Source organism: Fundulus heteroclitus, chromosome 12, assembly GCF_011125445.2.
Source record: "Fundulus heteroclitus isolate FHET01 chromosome 12, MU-UCD_Fhet_4.1, whole genome shotgun sequence".
NCBI lineage: Eukaryota > Metazoa > Chordata > Actinopteri > Cyprinodontiformes > Fundulidae > Fundulus > Fundulus heteroclitus.
Genome location: NC_046372.1, coordinates 11,209,335 through 11,232,866, shown reverse-complemented (window position 1 = coordinate 11,232,866; position 23,532 = coordinate 11,209,335). Strand labels below are relative to the sequence as shown.

Sequence of the window (23,532 nt, the reverse complement as noted above, 5' to 3'; positions counted from 1 at the left end):
TATTTGACAGAGTCAGAGGGGAAAAGGGACACCTGTATATTTTGTAAAGTTTGATCCTCATTATCAATCGCGTGTAAAAAAGTAAAAAAAAAAAAAAAAAAAAAAAAAAAGTAATGCACTCCTGTCTGGCTTTTGTCGCATGTGAAATAGTTTCAGTTTTGTATATTTATGGTATTAACATTAAATAAAATTTGAAAGAAGTATTTATTGATTTGACTTTAGTGAAATATGAGTGTAATTCACACACAGACACCCCTTGGATTCCTCCACCCACAAAGTTTCTCTTTCCAGATCACTTTGAGAGGCTTTGCTGGACGTTTCCACCATTAATGAGACATTGTTCCAACACTGTTGGCGGTTTCCATCGTCCTGCCTTTAAGTATGAAAGCTGCTAACAGATGTGAAAAGTTCCTCCTATAAGCTGATTTAGTTTTGCTTGAAAATCAGGAAATCTGAAAAGTACATCCTCGGTTAAATATGAATATGGACGTGGATTATGTGTCAAACTTTAAAGGTAAACCTGTCTTTGACTGAGTGGAATGATATAATATGAAATGGCTGAACATGAAAGCAGCCTTAGTCATGAGATACGCCACTGACGAAAAAAGTTTCTGTTTACAATTACTTTGTATTTATTGCATAATCAGATTTGCTGTCAGTAAATCGATTTTTAGATTCGGATTGATATTGATTTTTCCACACTATTGCTGAATAAAAGCCAACCAAATAATTTTCATAGTTTAAGGTTTGAGAAGATAGACAACTTCGCTCAAAAAGTAGAAAAACAACCCCGAGTCACAAATTGTATATTTGGCATCTTGTTGTTAAAGCCAGAGGAGGTTACTTTCAAAGTAGCACAATCCAAACAAGAACACCCTGAACATCGGTTATAGTAAAAATCTGTTGTGATGATCGACTATATAATAATCATGTTAATTATTTTTTGCAATATACCAATGAAACCATTGGCATCCGGACCTTTGGCCTGCGTTGTATTTATTATAGCTAAAGCATATGATTGCTGATACCTTCAGAACAGAGAGGTCTTTCTGTTGTTTAAAGGGCAACATGCACCAGTGGCATCAGTCGCAAGTCAAAAAATTTCTGTAATAAATGCATACTGAAGATTTGTATTAATTCTTTAAGAAAGTATCAGAGCAGTTTGTGATTTGATTTGGAAAAAATATGCAAGAGCCCTGTGGTCCTGTGGTAGCCATCTTCTGTCACTAGGTGGCAGTGTTTTCCCAAAAACTTCTGAGTACAAGACAAACTGCACACATCACACATTCATTCTAACCACAGAAAAGAAAGGAAATGTAGGCACAATTAAATTATTACTTTTCATATATTTGTCTCATATGTTGCATCACATTTGCTGCTATCCTTTTGTTAATGTAACAAAACATACCATAAGAAATGACAGATATCCTCTTTAGAGCCAATTAATTTGACTATCAGTCTCATACAGTCAGAAAAAAAATATCTTTTAAATTATTGCACATTACACACATATCAATGAATAAAAACAAAACTAAATGATGAATTATTACATTTACACTTAAATTTGGAGCAAGGGTTTTAGAAAAACTCATCTAAAACACTTGAAGTATGCAGGTTTGCGAAATAAGTGCAAAATGCAATGAAATGTTCTGTTTGTAACAGTACTCCAAAAGTACCAAGCCATAAGGAAAACGTACTGAAAAGTGAGCAAAATTATGAATTTATGTATCAAAAGCTAAATCAACACAAGCAAGAATCCCATCACGGAAGCCAACAACAGTCAAACATTCAAAGTAAAGCTTATTTTGCAGATGCTGTCAGTTGTCATCCTGCAATGCACACACAAACATCCTATTAATAAGGAAAATCCACATATAACCCCCTGTTATGCAAATTTAATGCAAATCAGCATGTGAAAAACTTAATGAATCATATTGTAAGAAACTGAACACAGAACATTTGCCAGCAGTTGTTAATTGCTGTTTTTGCTGCTGGTGTAGATCATGAGTCTCTGGCAGAGGTGATATTGGATCTCAGTGGAAAATCCCTGGATTGAGAAAATAAAGTGGCATAAAGGTTTTGTAATGGTAAATAATAACGATCTGCTTGCTGGTTAACAATATGAACATCTATAATACTTGTGGCGTTACTTTTACAAAAGTAACACACCTACAGCCAATTTCTTTAATGTTCAGTTTTTCCATCATGGTTTATTTTAGGTAAGACTTTATATAAAAATAAAATTCCTTTGCAAAAAGAATGTTCATCTGCTACCTCCAGCACTGGAATACCTTTAAGAATATAACCCAGAAATATAGAAAATATAAATTTTCCCACTTGGTACTACAGGTTTTTCCCTTTTAATACTCTTTGTCCGGACCATACAGAGAGGGAAAACCTTCAGGGAAGTCCTTGTCTTCCTTCCATTCATGTGTGCAACGCCCTAAAAAATTCCCCCAGAGTTGAATTCCTGCTCTTCCCGGAGCTTCCTTGAGGCTCACAACAGGCAGATAAGGCTTTTCCCCTCCTCGATCTCCTCCTGAACCTTATCGCTGGAAGTAGCAATCTCGGCCTGTGCAGACAGGACAGAGCACAGGAAGGTTGCTAGGGTTCCTCCTATGGCTGCGTAGAATGCCCAGCCGAGTGAGCACTGAGCGGGCCTGAAGGGCAAGGCCTCCGTGCCACAGAGGGCGATCACTCTCTCTGAGCCCCAGCCTGCAGGGTACAGCATGAGGCCCACCATTAGCAACAGGCCTGGGGGGGGGGAGAGCAGAGAGCACACAGTGAGGCTGGTTTCATTGGATGAATGTTTTGATTTAAAAAACAGTGCAGTTTGGAACATGGTGCTTATATATATATACATATACATATATATATATATATACATATATATATATATATATATATATATATATATATATATATATATATATATATATATATATATATATATATATATATACATATATATATATATATATACACACACACACACATACACTCAACAAAAATACAAATGCAATACTTTTGGTTTTGCTCCTTTTTTTAATGAGATAGACTCAGAGATCTAAAACTTTTTCCACATACACAATATCACCATTTCCCTCAAACATTGTTCACAAACCAGTCTAAATCTGTGATAGTGAGCATTTCTCCTTTGCTGAGATAATCCATCCCACCTCACAGATGTGCCATATCATGGTGCTGATTAGACACCCTGATTAGTGCACAGGTGTGCCTTAGACTGCCCACATTAAACGGCCACTCTGAAAGGTGCAGTTTTGTTTTATTGGGGGTTGATATTGTATATCAGCCTTCCCCGCTGAGAAGTGCATTGCAACCGGGTGGTGACAGAAGATGTTGCAGCTTGCAGGGTAAAATCCCAGCAACAAAACGTCCCACCAGCTCGAAGCTCAGTGCGCCGAAATGAACCTGCTGGGTCTTGGTGGAAAATCCCGCAGGTTTCATTTTTGCATTTAGCACCTCTGCTTCTTCAATTTCTCCTAACTAGATGTTGCATTTTAAAGTTACGCCCCCATGGAGACAAAACAGCAAGTTGCTCAGCATTAGAATTTACCAAAACAAAGCTAAGATATTTTCACTGGGATTCCCTTGCTGTGGTTTATTGTGTATGACTTTGGCTCCTAACGCTTGAGTCGAGGTCCTTCAATGGGTGATGAAAAACCCAGTTTGCTCTGTTTTGAGCGTTTCCAGAGTCCAAATGACTGCTTGTATTTTTGTCAAAATGACATGACATGATCTCAATGTCTCCTTAACACAATGAATTATTGTGTGTCAAGGTATCGATAGGTTTGAATAAATTTGTTTTTCAAAAGCTCAAATAACATTCTATCATTATTCCTGCAATTTGATCTACTTTTAATGAGATGCGAGAGAACATAGACTCAGAATGACCAGAGCTGTCTCTTGGTGTATGAAGCATAGAGTAACCCCTCTCGCTCCCACCCCCACCTCTTGCTGAGCACTGCCTGTGAGCTGGCTGAAAAAGTTACTAGACCTTTCCCTTCCCTGCAAGAAAGACAAATGTGGACAGTTGGAAAACATTTCCAGCAGCGGCAAAGATGTGTGGAAACCGAAGCAGCACCTTCCATCCCTTGCATTAAATTAAAATTGCGGTTGACCAACAAGAAGAATCTCAATTAAACAGCTGACTGAAGGCTGTACCTGAGCAGACAGCCTGACTAACGAACCTTACATCAGATTATTAGACACCCTGTGTTGTCCTTCTATATTTTACCAGAAGTTTATCTATTGTCATCTAAATAACAATAAATAGATGCTTATATATCATAACTACAACTGTAATAATCAATGTATTATTTTAGCAGCTAGATGATTATTTCCTTCATCTGTTTAAAACAAAAGCGATTAGATCATGTTATTCATTTTTATTCAGAAACGTATTGATACAGTGGATCTCTAATATTTTGTATCACCATTCTCCAGTCTAAATGCTTCCCGGGGGAAGGTTTGTGTGGAATATTTGGACACGAGGCTTAATTTCTGCCAGTTACTGAGAAAACCAACACATGTTTACCTCCAATAGCCTGGAGTAGCCCACAGATGTTGAATATGCTCTTCCTCTTGATGCTCTGAAAACACAGAGTGAAGATCGAGACGCAGGCGACACACCCGAGCACCAGCGTCCCGGCTGCCAGAAACAACATGGCAGCCTGCCAAAATTCACTGGCCACGTCCCAGAACGTCTCTGCGTAAGGCCCGCAGCTGAGCCCCACTCCCTGGACCCCGATGCGAAGGCAGCGGCTGTACAGGCCGAGCGATGGCCGGTATGCGACGTCCACTTCCACCTTGTCCACGCCCGACTCAGACCGAGGGAATCCCAGAAGCCAGTCGGAGCTCATGAAGGCGACGAGCTCCGCGAAGGCCACCACGATGCTGAGAAGGGTCCACAGCATGGAGCGGCACGTCACAATAACATGACACATGGTTTCAGCTCTGAGAAGGTAAACACCGGTCCAAAAGTTCTAAACGAAAGGGCCTTTAAACTTCCAAAGAATTTCTCTCCCTCCGAACAGAAAGGTCAGAGAGGTTCCTCGTTTAGATCCAGATGGACTGCGGATCTTATCCTCCCAGAGCAGATGTTGGTCCCTCCTGTCAGCACTACTTCTCCCACAAAGAAGTAGTGCTAACAAACCTCTGACACGGCTTCCTTTAGTCGCAGTACGGCCTGAAAAATAAAGGAGCAGATACACAAGAAAAGATCAATAAAGATGTTCCCGTCCAGTGTGAATCATCAAGTGTTTATTCAATTGTCCCCAGGATGTCCAGTTCATCTCCTTGCTATCAGCCAGACTCATCCTGCTTGAGATTCTCTCTCAGCCAGCTGACACGTGCATCACTCCCAGATGGCTCTCAGAACAGTCGTGATGAATCACACACACAGATGACGTCTGGAGACGACACAGTTTATGCTATCATAATTCATCCCCAGACCTCGGTGAGCTGGGTCTGAGCTGGGAAACCACGGGAGCCTTGTGTGAGAGCATCTGTCAGCACATATCAGCGCGGAGCTTTGTTACAGCACGCCTCATCTGACAGCAACGGATAAGCACGCCCGATCCCAAATGCAGCGGCAGAAACAGCTCAGAGAGAGCGGAGTGTTTAAGATATACGCGCAATAAAGGCTGGACGTGAAGCTCGTGTTTATTTCCATGTGAGTCACTGGATCACAGAGAGCGCTGGTGCTGCTGTGTTATGATTTAACTGCTATGACCGCACTGACCTCGCCATAGTCGTCGTCTCACGGGAGTTAAAAGGGTTTTTCTGATGTCACCGATTCATCATGAAGACATAAACAAAGAGATATTTAGTATCCGGTTTACAAACTGCCTGGTGACCCTGACCCTGGCTTATTTCGCTGGTCAGGAGTCAGGAGAAGTCTCAGTAAATACCAATTTCCTAAACTGCAGCTGGTCTGCGCCTGTAAACTTATATTATTTGCATTAAACTAACTGAAATTTAAGGATCCCATGAGTGTGTTTCTTTTATGAGCTTATGTCTCATTAAAACAGTTATGATTCAATTCAATTAAATGTTATTTATATAGCGGCAATTCATGATACATGTCATCTAAAGGCTCTTTCCAAAGTCAAATATGATTAACACAACACGTTGCTGTGCTGGGGTGTACCCTGCCTCCTGCCAAGGTGGCAATGACTGCTTTCTGGAGATAGAAATTGTGAACATTAAAGTGGACTAATGTCTAGAATATCATTCTTGTTCCTTATTTAACATGTCATCTGACTTTTGGTAAAGTTTTGGCGCAAAAAACATTTTTCAAGATCCATAAATCACTCTGACTGCCTTGCCTGAGGGACATCAACAAGGTATAATGTTTCAGATAACTGCCCCGCCAGCAATATTCCAGTTTAAGATGGAAAATCTCTCGACCACAGCCGCGAGAAATAAGCAGCCGCATTTTATATTGCCTGATAAGGTCTGAATCACATGTGGGGAATCCAGCTCAGACATTTTACAGGGCACAAAATAATAGTGTTATTTCTTGCACGTGCAAAAAAGAGACTTGGTGATTCATCTGAACACAGGACTGACTGGAAAGTAAAATAATTAGGTGACAAGAGTAAATATGGGTCCGTAGATGCTGTTGTGATTCATTTCACTAGGATACAGCTTTGTCTACAGTTCAAGGTTGTCTATTAATGTTACTTCAGGTGAGTCCTAGGATGTATTTATGCAAAACTCTGCTTTAAACTGAGTTTTACTGTGATTAGTATCTCTCACATTACCACAGTAATGTCATCTTATCTGTTTGTCTTAAGCTGAATATCAGGGACTTTGTGACGCCTCCAATTTTCTTGCTCCCATTCTACTTTTTTTCCCGCTCCCAATTAGAGATTACGCGAAACCTCAGTTGAAATACAGTGTAATTACTCAGCCATCTTGGCGATAAACAGTGGGAGTAAATTTCAGCCAACATCAAGCTGAGTTTGATTATAGCTACAGGATATATAAGACGCAGCTTTGTCATCGTTCATTGTTTGTCATTAGGGAAACAGCAGGAATAAACAGGAAGCAAACATGACACATCAGTGTCTCCCCCTTTGCAGATGATCGTCCTTCTAATCTAAAGCGTCATCGCTAACGTGAACTCTCAACAATGTTTACAAGAAGCACCCAACTTCGCTGCTTTGCTGTTATAATACTTAAAAACAACTGTGTCCGTAATAAAAACCTAGAGTGACAGTATAATCGTGAATTTGGGCTGTGTTTATGTGGTTTAGGGCGATTTGGGGAGTATTCCATACTATTAAAATCCTTAAGTTTGTTTCAGGCCTCTCCACACACTGTGCCTGTTCTTATTCTTATCAGTTTCCCCTTTATAACAATGGTTTCACACAGCAACCAAAATACAGTCCGTCCCAACCATCCAGGCAACTCTATTAATGAACAATTAGACAACACGCAATTTGTAATTCATCCATGAAACTGAATTATTTTGGAATTATGAGTTTACCTTCTGCAGTTTGAGTCTTCACTGTATAGCTGATTATAGTTTATTGTTAAGACTACAGTACCCACAAATTAGCAGCTTTTACACTTCAAACTACATGGATGGAGCCATAAAAGAAATTTTTGGAAGGCAATTAGCCGGCTCCTTTTGTGTAGACCTCAAACTTTACAGGGAATTGTCTCATTCTTACCCCATTGTGGCTCTCCTGTCTTTTTAAAGTATATATGTAAAGGTTTATGAAACATTTAAACTACTTTAAAAGTTATCTTGCCCAGTATGTTAGAGTGTCAAAAAGTGCCTTTTAACTTGGGTCCTGATGGGAAAAAAATGAGGGTGTATTCTGTGAAATAGAAAGTCTTGTCGTGACATTTTATGTGCCCATAGATGTAACAACATGTTTTTAAACAGTTCTCTGGGATTTTCATCCATATTGACAGGATTACATCACACAGTTGCTGCTGATTTGTCAGATGAACATCAATGGAATAAATTTCCCTTTGCAACATATTATCCCAAAGGTGTAAGTAAGGTCTACTAGATTGAGATCTGGAGACTGTAGAGGCCGCTGAAGAGCAGAGGACTCATTGTCCTGTTTAAAAAAAATTGCTAGAGATGATTTAAGCTTTAGAACATGATAGAACATCCTGCTGGGAAAATCCGTCAAAAGATGACTACACTCTGGATTTAAAGGTATGGACATGGTCAGCAACAATACTCAGGTAGGCTGTGGCATAGAAGCAATGGTCAATGGTGCCCTCCTTTTTTTTTTTTTTAGATGTGTTGTCCGTGTTAGTTTGAACCTCTACTTCCTGTCAACTTCTGACAAATTTAGACTTTGCAAAGCCTGGTTAATTTACTCCAAACCAGTGGAAGAAAACATGCCTAAAGGTTTTCTCAAAGTTTGCATGACAATTGGATGGGAACATGGCAATTGATACAAGGAACTCTTTGCACTTTTTAGTCTGCTGCTACATCAGTCACTAAGCACTGGGTTGCAGGAGGTGGGTGAATCTTCAACAGTGCAAACAAAGAGTCTGCATGTTGCAACATAACAAAGTAATATTATTATAATTCTTTTTCTAGCACTTGTGTAAATTCTGTTCCAGTGTTGACTGTTGTTGAATGTGGTGTCTTTTAAACCAGGTTCACACTTTGCAATTATTGGCAGTCTTAGAAGAAATATTTTTGGCATTACAGAATTGTAAAAAAAATCTCTGATTTTGATCTCGAATCTGTATTTTGTGGTCATTAAGAGTCATGGGCTTCCTGAGGCCCAATTTAGCCCATCACAACCCATGACAACCTATGACAGATATAATTCCAGGAATGAAAACAGCAGACATCTGCTCATAACCATTAGCACTTCCACAGCTGTCTTTTTCCAAATCTTTTTCTCCCTTTTAGATGTCCATTTATTGTCAGACTGATTCTGATTCTGCTCCTGTAATAAATCGCGCTGTCTGGCATCTTCAGTCTTTACAATGTGACCAGATTTCAAGAATACATCATATGTAGCATGTGGCAGAGTGACATTTCCATGCACGGTTTTTAAACTAGCAGTATGTACCAGGCTTAAGTTGCTGTGAAATTACATGAGAAGGAATTTTTCTAAGATGTCCAAAAGATATCAGATGCATACATGCTGGTACTTTATTTGCTTAAAGCCACACCTCTTTGTATCCCACAGAAATGCAAATAGTGTGAAGGGGTTATAAAATCCCGATATCTACAAATGAGTTTGTTCATGATTGCATACACACTGTGTGTTACTTTTGTTGCATGAGTAAATGTGTTGCACTTTGTTCCAGTGTGCCGAAAAGGTCACTACATCCTGAGATTGATGGAAAATTTTCCGTTTGTTTGCCGGTTGTTAAACAAACTTCTGGGAAAGTGCTTGAGTGGAACTTCGTTTGAAAAGCCGAGCTTGTCTTTGTGTTTACCGGAGCGCCAGAGAAGAAGAATTTAACACTTCCCGGCACCTCAAACACTCTTTTTTATGGTCTATTCTTAACCCAGTGGTGACTTCTTCCCGTTGCTTTCAAGAGCTACGTATCCTCAATCGTTTTTCCTCAGACTCTTGGTGTGGATATGCAGTTAGTGTTGTAGATATGTATCAACACAAGCAACGACAGATACTGGACCTGGTGTCTTGCACGTATTTCGTGGATCCTGCGTGATGCTGAGTTTGGCTGATGTTACAGTAGATATGCTTCGAGATGAAAGCCAGTCAGCTGTGAAGTGGTTTTACATCTGATAGGGACCTGCTTCATCCCACATAGTTCTGCTGCTCTGACAGACACCAAGTCTACCACACAAAATAATATGCAAGCAGAGTGGGACTGAAGCCAACTTACATGCAGTTTTCTAATCTTTCTTTCAGCAAACAGAAATGAAAAATATACACACACAGCTCTATGGAACAACAGCCAACCATGTTGGCCAAAAGGTCTGCCTGCTGTAAGAAAAGAAATTCAACTAAACAAAAATATCAGTTTTAGATGAAGCTTCAGACAAAATGATAAATTTGAGGCATATTTGGGTCAGTCGGTCAGTTGTTAGCTTGAGGAAGCAGCTGAAGAGTAAATCAGGAGTAATTGGTCTGAGATAGCCGGAGTGATGCTGGTAGCAGGCCAGGGCGCTGAGGTGATCAGTGCCGGCCACTAATTGCAGAAGTGAAAGTGAGTGAGAACTTAAAACGTTGGTGGCAGAGGGGTGTAAAGCACAGCTGACTCAGACTGTTCAGTGAAGGAAAGCGTTTATGAGGAACTGGAGAGAAACAAGTCTATTCGTGGACAAAAAATGTTGTTTTCAGTTTAATGCGTCTGTTAGGAGACAGCAGCTTGCACTCCCTTGTCCTTGTCTGCCTTTTCAAGTTACCACAACAAACTTTAGTTTCCTTTATTAGGATTTCATCTGATAGAAAAATGAACACCATATATGGTTTTATTTTGTTAGTTGTTTTTTTTTTTTTTTTTTTTTACAAACAAAACACAACTGCATGTCATGTGGAGTGTGTCTTATCGGCTTTGGATTTCCAGAGAATTTCAGATTTGAATTTCCAGAGAGTTTTGTCCAGTTTTTTTTTTTTTTTAATGGCTACAGCTCAAGCTGAATGGATGGAGGGTGTCTGTGAACATCAAGTCTTTCCCAATTGATGAATTTAGGTCTGGACTTTGACTAGACCATTAAAAGATATGAATGAGTTTAAGGTTGTTCTCCTGCTGAAATGTCATCTTCCTCCTCAGTCTCAAGTATTTAGCATTCGCTAACAGGCTTTTTTTCCAGTATCACCGTGTATTTATCTCGTTCATCCGACCAGCTCTCCTGCCCCTGAGAAAGAAAAGTATTCCCATAGCATGAATCTGCCACCACTGCGCTTCTATGAGTTCAGTGTAATGCTACTTGGCTTGTGGTAAATCTGTGAGTTCAACTTCGAAGGACTTTCTTTCAACAATAACCTTTTTTTGATACTCTTCCACAAAGGCCAGATTTATTTAACTCTTAAGCAAAATGTGTCCTGTTGACAGATTCTCTAACCCGAGCAATGGATCTCTACAGCTTCTCCAGTGATACCATGAGCCCTTGCTTCTCTGATAATTACTCTCCTTGCCTGGCCTGACAACCCAAAATCTTGGCAGATTATCTGTTTTGTAATGTCCTGGTGACCTAGCTCTGCATTAAAATAAGACTACAAGAATTAAGACTACATCCCTAGGCTGGTGCGTTCCTTGCTTGTCATGATGCTGTTTGTTCTCTAATGTTCTACATATATTTTATAAAGTAGCAGAGAGCGCAAAATGAGACTTTGAAGTGTAAAAAGTGCTGAGGCAATTTCCCAATAAAACACTTTGTGGTTTACTGGTTGTAACATGACAAAATGTGGAAGAGGTTAAAGGATATGAATAAGTATTCAAAGACCTGTAGCTTAGCCATCCAGATCTACAGGTTCCTTTCTTACACGATGCAGTCTAAGAAGACTATGTCCGGCATCTGGACCAGCCGAAAGAAAAAACCCTCAAACAAAAGCAAACATAAAAAAATCTGCAACTCCCTCTGTACCTCAAACAACATGTTGGGGAGAGTCAGCAAAACACAAGCCGCTAATGAGGGTCTAACTTCCGTCCGTCTTTCCAAGAACCATAAAAAAATACATATGACATAACAGCAGTATGACTCCAGACAAGATCAGACAGGACCAAACATATTTCTCCCTTGTGAAGGAATGGAAACAGCTGAGCTCCAAGTGAAGGGAGGAACATTTAGGAAACAAAGCTCAACCAGCGACCACACTCTGGGAACACTTAAACTTCCAGTTACTTTCTGACCATGTGTCCCTTTGTTCTCATTACCTCATCGGGACTCTGTTCTGACAAAGCAGGATTGTTACACCAAGAAGAACAGAGAGACTCCTTCCCTGCAGAGTTGACATGTAATCATTCATCACTGCTCTTTTTTATGACAACACATCATCACCCAGCCCTGTTTTGGCTACAGCAAACACCATCAAAATGTCTTTCAAACTATTAAAACAAAGAGAAGAATTCCCCTCAGGGTTAATAATTGTCACACTTAATCATGTACCCTTAGGGTGCAATTTTCTTTTTGCCTAAACTAGAACCATAAGGGGGAAAAAATGTTAAAGTCTCTAGTCACAATAAAGCCAGAGAATAAAGAAGAAGATGAGTTATGGTTAACTGGTTGTCCCATTGGTTATCAAATAAGAGCTGTTCTCTTCAAGAAGCCTCTCTTTCAAACAATAAACATGCAAGTCACCACTTTTGCAGCTTTTCGTGAACATGAAATAAAAGAATGGCAGATTTTTTTTTTCCATGAATGGTCTTCCACCGCTTCTTGTTTCTCATAACGTCAGCCTGCGAATGATTAAGCCATCAAATACTTTCTTAGTGCTCCAGATTTAAGTCAGATTTTTTATTTTTTTTTTTTGCAGAGCCTGATTAAACTCCGTAAAACAGTTCAGGCTGCGAATAGCCAATAAACATGATTCTCAGACTGCTCATGCAGAGTAAAGTAATCCCAGCAGCTCTGGCTCTGTTACAGACAAAGAGATGTTGGTTTATGGATCTGATGACACAAAGAACACCAAAACATGTAAGCAAAAATCTACAACAACAGAGCAAACTATAACAAAACACAAATTCACATACATAAACAGATGTCGGGCTGTGCTAACCCAGCCAATAAAGGATTGCATTCGAGCGCATGACTTCCCCAGAGAAAAGTATCAGCCAGCCTCATTTAGGTGTTTGAACAAGTCAAGAAAAGCCCTGTTGATCAGCTGAGATCCAGGCCTTCCTGAGCTTTCCAAGTTTTGCCATTGTTCACCCAGGATGCACACCATCATTTTACACCTCAACCCTTTAACTCCCAGCCTGACTTTGTATTGGTCCTGCAGTTTTTGAAGAACAAAGCAGGTTTTGCATCTTAAATCTTTACTGTTTAATAAACTCTCATATCCGAATACCTTCTTATGAGCAGGCACTGGAAGCTGCACACGTTCCCTTTTCTGCTATAAATCTTTCCAGCAGGCATGTATTAACAAGCCAGATCGGCAGAAATTATACATGTGCAGCTCAACCTGAACAGGATTATTGAATCGTTGTCCTGATCAATGCATTTTTGCAGACCTATCTGCCACTCCCCCTCGCTGGACAACTGCATTTGATTTATTTATTTCAGCCACACCCCCAGCAAGGAATGCACAGGAATTGTGCATGTTCAGTTTTTAACAGACAGGTCAGATTCTTCAGAGTGTGGCTTGAAGCACGCCGTTTTCCACATGGTGTTGCTGATCTAACAGAACTGGGTTTTCCCTGTGCATGTTGCTGACTGTGAAAGAGAGACTGTAATGGCTGCTTCAGCTATTAAGATACATTGAATTTAATGTATCTGCTTTTTTGCGATATGCGGCTGGAGTAGGATTGGACGATAATTCAATAACAATATATATTGATCGATAGACATATCGATGATAGAAGAAAGGGTCAATAAAAAGTTCAATAGAATAACAGTTTTCCTTCCTTTTGCATTTTAGCCATGTAGGTTAATATTACAGTCATTACATCTTCTCAACCAGACCCAGGAACACTCCGCCCCCTTCAAAGAGTTCAGAGAGCACGTGTTCTTTTTTTCTTTTTTAAAAACTTGCAGTATTGGTGAAAAGTTGGTTGAATAAAAGGTTGAGTTGGAATTCAGTGTTTGTGTGTTCTGTATGTAAAAATAGGTCGCTAAGCAACAGCATAAAATGGCCCAGGGCTGCACTATGTTTTCAATTTTATGATAATTATCGCTATCGATCAAGATGATTTCTATTTTATCGATAAGCACTTTTTCTATATCGTCCAGCCCTAAGCTGGAGTCAGATCTGTGTTTGTGACAAAAATTCTTGATTGGGACATTTACATATTTCAACATTTCTTTCTTATATCAGCCATATTATAGCATGGTCGACATTAAATCTTTGACAGAAGGCCAATCCGGATCAACTTTAATGAGCAGGCTCCTAAACCAATTAATAGTGATTTGTCCACGAACTTTTCACTCTATAATTATGTCGGACAGGTCGATGGCACTTTCCAATGCCATAATAACATTACCAAAGGAGATTTAACGTAGCAACATGGGTATATGTATAAAATGTGTATCGGACATTTCATCCATGCCATTCTTTTCAAAACAACTATATCAGATGAGCTCTGTTCATCAGTCCTTTCCCTAGATGTCTAAATACATTCATTACACCAAACACAAGATAAATTGTTGTGCGTCATCCTGAACAGGTAATCTGTATCAGATTCTGTTGAACAACCTAGTTCTAGGTTTAGACACACACTGAAGAATCTTATCTATACCACAATACGGCTGCCTTCTGAGGTGGACACATTTTAACCCCTCATTCCATGGTGATGCTTTCAGGTGACCATTGAATGTAGAGCATTTTGTAGATCACAAACAGAAAACAAAATCATTGTGACTATAACCTAAAGTTCTAACTAAACCAAACTTGAGCACAGTCTCTTGGGATGTTGCTTCATGAACAGATCTTGAGTGAACTTGTACACCGCTCCGTCCCACCTCACATGCCCTTTCAGTAACGCCCTTCTCATCAGACAAAGACCTGCAACTCTGGCACAGACTCCAGAAACTATTTTCCCCTAGATACCTTATCTTTAAAGGTGTTCTGACTGCAATAAGAGATAAAATAGAAGAAGAACAAACACAGTCAAAGAACCACAGGAGCATGAAAAGATTTGAGTGGCAAAAAGAATGTGACACTTTAAAACATGGGTCACTACTACTCATATTTCAAACAGCATTAAAGAAAACTCATTTGATTTCTGACGGCGTTGATGTACAGCAGGAATATTCTACTTTAAGTAGAATATTCCTTTTCTACTTTTGCGCTCTCTGCTGCTCTGAGTTTCTAGACCTCTTGTGATTTTCTAATGTCTGTCTGAAGTTGCTCCAAAATCCAGCATCAGAACAAGTAGCTAGAAATCTGTTTCCTTTATTTTCTTGGACTGGTTCTGAGGTCCAGCAGAGTCGCCCACTTAAGTGTCTCTGGCCCTCGTCTAGAATCGCTCAGGCCTACTTGAAAATGCTCAGAAGCGCAGCTCTAGAACAAGTAATTTAGAAAGGTTTACGATAATTTTGTTGGTCATAATTAGAATGGATGAGTGGACACACATGAACATTTACATATTTGACATCACTCCAAAAGGCTTTGCTTTTGCGTGCGTAACGGGATTTAGTCAGCCACAAGTGACAGTTCTGCTCCTGTCAAAACAAATTTGGGGAAAACTCGACATGTCAGGGCAATCACCAAAGTAATTTACAGCAGAACTGCAACTTAAAATATGTCCTGGAATCCACTGAGCACTGTCGATCTATCACCCATAAACTATATTTGAAGAAAGTAGAATTATTTGATACAATAATTAAAAGGCAGGATGAAAATGTTCAACATTTTGTCTAAATTTGCCCTTGAGCTCACCTTGTGTAAACACTACAGTAGTTTCTGGCTTTGTTTAGTTTGTGAAGTAGTACTACTTCCCCTCTAAGGCAGCAGCGTGCACAGAGCTTGATGGGTGGCTGCAGTATAGCTGGACCTCCTCCCTGCACTTCAAGGACATGAGTTTGGGGTTGCAAAGAGAGGAGCTGCTGTGTGGACATTTGCGGAGGACACATTAGGAAGTTAAACAGTTCAGTTGTTTTCACGGGAACCTAATGGCACTATGATGAGACGGGCAACTGCTTCCACATGTTGTATCGAAACTGAGTGACAGCAGACATCTGTGAACACAGCTGCCCCGCTTTAGCTTTAAACACATTTCTCTCACTAAATAGCAACATTGTCCTTATGACTGAAGAATGAGAGGAAGCACGAAGAGTTCAATAATGGCTGCATCCAACTAAAACATGTTTCTGCAAAGGAAAGCATGGCACAGATGAAGATATGACAAAGTCTGAAAGAACAGCTTCAACAGCAGTTTCATTCAGAAAAAAAATCCTAGACTGTTTCTGCAATAGCTGAAATGTTTCTTTATTGCCATGTTTTCTACTTACATGAATTCAGGAGCGATTGCAGACAAAAAGAAGTTCTAACAGTCTGGTTCCCAATTCTTGGGGGCAGCCCAGCTTTCCCATGCGCCCATTCAGTGCCTCTCCTTTCTTCAGGACTGTTCTCTTTCCTTCTCATTTCCACAAAGACGTCCCACTCCTGTCTGACGTCGTTTTCTCACTACCCTCCCTCCTCCAGTTACCGGCACCCCTCCCCCACCTTAAGAAGAAGAAGAAATCTTCCTGTGCATTCAGGGCGAGAAAATGCAAATAAAACCGAGCAGAACTGAGATTAAACAGGCAAATTAAAGACATTCAGTTGAATAGTTGCTTCATGTGATTCTAATTTATTACTGAAAAAAATCCAGAATGTTCTAAAACTATTTAAGCTTGAAAGCACTTATTACACATAGCATTTCATTGATGCTGTATTTCAAATATTAATTTATGTAGAAAAAAAACTGCTTCAATCAGTCAAAGGGTAATCTGGCAGTTTCTCATCAAAACATCTTGAAAATGGTTTTGTGCTGTTGGATGTAAAAAAAGAGAGAAACAAACAAGGTCGATGCAGCTAATCAGTGAGAGCAAAGGGTGTTACTGACAGACACCCCATGATTTATTGAATTGTTGATTTACATGTTTAACCAAAAAATGCTGACTGGGGAAACAGTCATGGTTTTAGGAAAAGCTTTGTTCCAGTGCTAAACAGAGCTGCTTACTGATGTCATACTGATCATGTCGTCCCGAAAGGAAGCTGGTAAATAAATAAGCTTGAGCATCCTTATCAAATCTATCAACTTAAAACAAATAACTCATTTAAGTCTGGCTATAGTACTAAGACAGCAGCATCAAAATAAATGACATTTAATTCACTGGGTGAAAACAGTTTTCTTAACTTCGTTCATCATTTACTAAGGATTTTACGGCCGTTAGAATGTAATACCTTTAAGGTATCCAGGAACAACATTATTTGTGAGAGGTGGGTTAACTAACTAGTTGATTGAATATGGTCCACCCTGGGTGCATTTACCCATTCGCCAGTCCGTACCCCCATTTCATAACCTCATTGCTATATTGTCCCAGCTTGTTTCCATTTTGTACCCATAAACTAAGCCATTGCAAATATGTATATTTCTCATGGTACATTAAGAACTGTTGATGAATTAGGGAGATATTTAGTCATAAAGGTTTTCAAATAGCATGTATATTTTGATTTATTTGAGTTTTATTGGTCGTAGATTCAATATTTAGCTTTTTTTTGAGCAAGTGAAATGAAATTAGATTGTGATCAAGTCATAAATGAGAGATCTTGCATATGGTATTTATTAGTCACATAACCTCATTTCCTTGCCAGGTATAACATTACCAAAGGGTGGGATGAAATGGTCTGCACCTATCCAGCTTTAAGTGTTGGCAAAGGTGTGCTTTCAGTTCACCACATTGAACAGGGTGATCAGTTTCACTCTGCAATTCACAGGTTGTTGTTTTTTTCCCTCATATATATATATATATATATATATATATATATATATATATATATATATATATATATATATATATATTGGAGCTATTTTCTGTTGTTGTAAAAAGTCTGAAAATGTTTTTTTTAAGTTTTTTTTACACCTGTTAAAAAGTATCCCTCTTGCTTTTGGTGTGATGATAAATAAATAAAAAAAGACTATTATTGTTAAATATGTGTGTGAATGGTTGAATGACTGATTGTATTGTAAAGTGATTTGGGGTTGTGACTTGATAAAGCGCTATACAAGTACAAACCATTTATCATTTAAATCTTGATAAGTTTAATTGACATTTCTGAAGGAAAGAAAATGTTCTTACATTAATATGTCAAAAGTTATATCTTGTTGTTTATTATCTATATAACATTTAGAAGCGCTTATTTTTGCCTGTACTTTGACACAGTAAACCTTTGTGCCCCAAGACAGTTATGAGTCTTTCTGTAGAGACATTGACATCACTGCACAGTTTTTAGGTGAGTCAGTGATGATTAGGAGAATAAAGAACTGATTGAGTGATAGAAATGGCATGGTGAAGAAAAGAATTACCCCACCTTCAATGCAAACAATGCAAAGGACATAATCTTAGGAAAAGTAAAAAAAAAACTGAGCATGGTATTACAGTACAAGTGCAAACTTTCCAGCGTTTTACAAATTAAGTGTAATTAAGAAGATAAATAAAAACAAAACATAATATAATTCATGCAATGGTTTTCCGTTAAACTTACCAGGTTAACTCGTGTACTGACTTGTAAAGTCCTGAAATGAAATAGTTTAGTCAGGAAAGTCTGCAGTCAAGGATCAGTTTCATCTGGTTGATAACTAACTTCTGTTGCTGTTGGCAGACAATTAGTCAAGCATGTCAAAGCAAGAAGTTATTCTCATATTATTATTATTATTATTATTATTATTATTACTGTTATTAAAGATAAATATTATTGTTATTAAAGATAAATATTTTAGATTCTACGGTGCGCTTCCGTAAGATTCTAATATTTCTGAAAATAATAATAATAAATCATTGCTAGTATTTCACTTTTTGTAGTGGCCTGATCATACTTCAGTATTGGCTTTGGCTATCGTATTAGAATCGTTTTTCAAACTTGGAATTAAAATAGTATGACTTTGTTCAAATAACTATAGCTGGTTTCATTCCGAGTTTATTTCGATGCAGAAAATGCCTCCTTACGTTAAAAATAGGTTTTATGGACTAGCCTCACATCTTGTTAGCTTTCTGTGCATTTCACATGTAATTATAATGCACTATTTCTTCCTTGCTCTTCCATTCCACATTTTGGTTTGCGTTTGTGACTTTGCAACTGAAGCGCCACCGCATTGTTATTTTCTGCATTCTTGCCGCACAACCCTACAAATAAAGCCCAGCAACTGCTCGTCCCAGTCTGTTCACACCAGCTCTCATTTCCTGTTGCAGTGGGAGTTGTTTTAAACGCGGCCAGACATCCGAGCATTCTTCAAGGCTGAGACCAACTTGTCTCATCGCTCAGATGATGCCTCAGTTGTGTGCTGTCTCCGAGGCACCATGTCATTTCGCTGGCCCCGTGTCCAGGACTTCCTTTTTCCACACCGCCGCTGTCTCTTCGTGTCTTCTTGGTGAGAACACTGTGGGAGGCAGCACAGTCTGTAAATAGTAAAGTGTGGTCACTGCAGCACTCTGGTCTCCAGAGAAATGAAGATGCTCGCGGCTGCGGGGCAACTCCATGGGAAAGGCAGACAGAGCTTAGGAGACGCTGAGAGAGATGACTGGGTTTGATGGCTAGTGGCATCATGATGCTTTTCCCAGAGTGTGAGTGGATGCATTTGGATTGGAAAATATTGGCTGGCATATATTCTGTTTTTGAACTACGCTAATCCTTAATCAAAAGAGTTTTGGATAGAATATGTTTTCTGTCTAAAATGTTATTGCAGGTAGCAGCATGAAGCAGTGTTTGTCATGTAACAGGGTTATGTATGTCATGAAAAGAAACCACGTAATAATAATAATGATTTGTACATTTGGATTTTTTTCCAAATGTACAAAAAAAGAACACACTATTTTTGTTGTTCTTTTATTTTCAAGCAGCTTGCAATCTTTTAAAACAGTCTTACATTTTTCTTTGTTTCCTTTTCACTCGGTTTGAGTTGGGTTCCTGTACCTGACCATGACAATATAATGTTTAGGGTGTGTGTTTGAAAAAAATATATAGCTAAGACATGACACAGGACCTGCTTATTTTTCCTGAGGGGAACACAAATTGTGGCAGAGTCAGACATATATATTCAGGTAGGCGCATTTTTGTATCTGAGTTGGCATTTTTACCAATCACAGCAAACATGATTGTTATATGATTTTTTTACTAGTTGAAAGCATGACAATATATACCCTGTGTGTTATAAACCTTAGCCCATAGCCTGCTGTCTCTCAATTTTTGTGGTGAACAACAGTAACCTGGCCAGCCTGATTGAAAATGTGTAGCACTCTCCGTTGTGCATGTCATCGATCTGGGACGGCTCCTATCAAATCCGTTTGGGGAAAGGAGGGACATTCAGCAGAACTCTTCAAGGTGATTGGACGAAGCAACGCCTAGTGCACGATTATCAAAGGTTGATTTTGGGCAATCACGGCATCAAATTAAAACGCAAGCGGCAGACATCATGAGAAACAACAAGAAGGTAAACTGGTCAAGGTACTTCCTACTGATCTACTTTCAAAGAAGAAATCGTGGATTCTGACAACAGCTACGCGTGCGTTCTCCTGCGCTGCCATGTTTGTGTTGGTTTGGCTGTGGGCTCATCAGCTCTTGCTTTCATCGCATCGGTATGTCCCTCATTAAACCACAGTACTGCAACGTGATGGGCCAAAAACTTTTTTGGTCCGGACACAGACGGTTGAAGCCGGAGCATTACGAGATGGACTCTGGTGCGTTTGTGAATGCACAAATACTGCGAGAATTCATCTTGCAGGCAAAGTTAGAACTCCAGGCTGAGTGAAAAAATAACACTAACACAAAATACGTAAAATACAACTAGTTCCATGTCCAATAATGGACACACAGTCATTTGGATTCGCACTCCCTGCCTTGTGCACACTCCTGACAGGGTGCACAAGTCCTGTCAAGGGCGCCTACATTGGCTAGCTAAAACTACAGCTAACTGAACTAAGTTTACCTGTAAAGATCAGAGGTAGGGGACCCAGAATTCCACCAGACCAGCAGAGGTTCAGATGAGTATTTTTATTAACAAAAATCAAAAACAGGGAAAAAGCCAAACAAACACCGTCAAACCCAAAAGATGGCAGAAAAACAAACCTTCCAGCAGGACAGGTAAAAATATGGACGGACAGGCAGAACAGGATGGCTCAGGTTACTGGAGAAAACAGGGTCAAAAATCCAAAAGCAAAACATACAAAGAATGTTGCAGGAGACGACTCACCCATAAACTCAACAAGACGACCTGGCACTGATGTCTGGTCTCAACTGTTTATATGGAGGAGGAAGCAGGTGGAACCAGTCAGAGATGATTGCAACAGGGGTGGAGTAATGCAGGTGTGCAGAGTGGGTAATTAGACCAGACATCAGTGCAGAAGATCAAAACAAGAAATAAACCAGAAACCAAAGCTAACAGGACAAGTGGACAGAAACCACACCAAACTTACTGAGAAACAAAATCACTCTAAAGTAAAAACCTAAAACAGAAAATAAAGCTAAGACTAAGACAGATGACAAAACAAGATAAACTAAACAGTAAATAAAACCCCAGACAGGACACAAACTCAAAGCAAGCAGAGAACCTAAAGCAGGAGAGGAATATGACTCAAAAATAAAACCAGAACATTACATTACCATGGAACGAATGAATAGGTTTTCCTCCAAAAAATACCTTTTATTTACCAAAATGTATATAAATGCTATGAAAAACATCAATAATGTGGTGTTGCAGTATTCTCACATTCATTTTTATCTGTTTTGGGGTTTTTTTTTGGGGGGGGGGGCGGTTCTTCAGTCTTTAGAGTTCTCAGCTTGCAACCAGTGAACACTTTCCCCTGGAGTCAAACCGTAGCTGTTTCAGACAACATCCTGAAAAGACCTCTCTGATTAAAAATAGACGAAGTGTGTGCTATCCAGGTTGCTTGCCAGTACTAGGGGAAAAAAGACAAATATCTGCTAATTCATCAGCAAACTGATAATGTTGGTTAATTTGTTGTCTTAAGCGGGGGTTAAGTTGTCTCAGCGATGTGAAGTATAGGCTACAGGCGGTATTTGAGGAAAAACGACAGAAAAAGTTCTGTTTTGTTTGGGGAAGTTTCCAAGCACTTTATGGTTATGTGTCAGAAAAAAGGATGAAATAGAGGAGTTTGATCTAAATATGACTCAAAAAGTGTCCCACACAAAAAATGTTTAAAAATATTTAAACATTTTGACATCTTGCACAACCTCTTTTCAAATGACTCGACCTACAAACATGAGGCATGACTATAAACACTTGAAGCATTTTTATAACATCATATAAGTCATTCAAACATAAGCTGCATCAGTAATGTCTTCCTGCTGTTTGCTTTGCCAAAATATACAAACCTTTTGGATAGCGGTGGCTTCATGAGTCTTATTTAGGAAAATGCATCCATGGTTGCTAACAAACAGAAGAAAAACTCATTCATTCCAGGAAAAGAAAATACATTTAGTAATCAAGGAAAAGGTGCATGAATACCTTACAAGGGGCCAGTAGCTTAGCTGAATGATGCCCTTCTGCCAGGCCTTCAGAGTTGTTAAGCGTAATATTGTTTTTTCTTTATCTCACAAAATACACAAAAAAATATATATATATTGAAGTCTGTGATTGCTAAAATGTGAAATAGTTATTTTGCAAGGCACTGAAGCGAACTGATCTGCTCTTCATCTCTTTGACCATTTCAATCTACTATTCATTCCCACAATTTTTTTCTGGAAAGAGAGTATCAAGTTTCTGCAAAATTTGAGAAGTTTAAAACTCTAAAATACTCGGTTTACACTTGCTTGCTTGGTCAAAAACCGAACCAAATTGGGCAATTTACTGCCTCACTCACTGCTTCCCTTGGGCCAGAGAGAATAATGTACGTTGCGTTTTTCTTTTTAATAAAAACTTAAATAGGAGGGCTTCTGACTCCTACTCCCGCTTACTTGCACTTTACTGTATATATGACAGCCATAATAAAACTGTAAGTGAGTTATGGCCAGTTTTGTTGTGCCACCTCCAGATCAGTGGCCACCATCTGGCCACCCTTTTTAGCTTTCTAGATTTGTCACTGTTCACCATCTTGAGGCACTTTATTAAGTTAAATTCAATGAAATCATACAGACAGATTGGTCAAAAAGTTTCCTATATAAGGAGACCCAGCAAGTTGCATCGAGTCCTGACAAGCAGCATTCACTCCTCCTGAAAGAGCGTAGAGCCACAGGGACAGGCGCCTGCATTGTTGATGGCTTTGCAGCAATCCCTCATACTGAGCAAGCATGAAGTGACAGTGGAGAGGAAAACACCCCTTTAACAGGAAGAAAAACCTCCAGCAGAACCAGACTCAGTGTGAACGGTTAGGGTGTCACAGCTAACAGAATGCCAGACCAGATGTACCTACTATGAAGAGAAAAAATAAGACAGAAAGAACAAAAAGTAAAAAATTTAAATATCAAACTATGTAAACTGGAGAACAGTAGGAGAACTCAGCAGAGTGAGAAAAATAGATTTTGATGTCTTTCTGCAGCCTAAGCCTATAGCAGCATAACTACAGAGATACCTTAGGATAACCTAAGCCACTTTATAAAAAAGGAAAGTGTCATGGTGTAAGTTTTGTCTGTGAGCTGGCAGATTGGTGGCAGGTGAACAGAGCTTAACTAAATGCTTGCTGAACACTGACTGATAACCTAGCAAAATAAAGAAAAGTGCTAAACTAAA

At 39.2% G+C, this 23,532-nt stretch overlaps 1 protein-coding gene across 1 annotated transcript; it reads right to left on the bottom strand.

The window, feature by feature from the left end:
* Positions 1–1,326: 1,326 nt before the first annotated feature.
* LOC105931307 (LHFPL tetraspan subfamily member 2a protein-like) lies at positions 1,327–16,229 on the bottom strand. Its single transcript, XM_036143923.1, has 3 exons — positions 16,097–16,229; positions 4,559–5,209; positions 1,327–2,754 (listed from the first exon to the last, which is right to left on the bottom strand). Exons 2-3 carry the CDS (start codon positions 4,965–4,967, stop codon positions 2,498–2,500), a joined length of 666 nt encoding a protein of 221 aa, XP_035999816.1. The 5' UTR covers positions 4,968–5,209; positions 16,097–16,229; the 3' UTR covers positions 1,327–2,497.
* Positions 16,230–23,532: the final 7,303 nt, after the last annotated feature.

What these genes read in the sequence shown, in the direction of transcription:
- LOC105931307 (XM_036143923.1), bottom strand. Translation starts at nt 4,967, where the DNA reads ATGTGTCATGTTATTGTGACGTGCCGCTCCATGCTGTGGACCCTTCTC. An exon ending in GCTACTCCAGGCTATTGGAG is followed by an intron (nt 2,755 to 4,558) that starts GTAAACATGTGT and finishes CCCCCCCCCCAG; the next exon opens with GCCTGTTGCTAATGGTGGGC.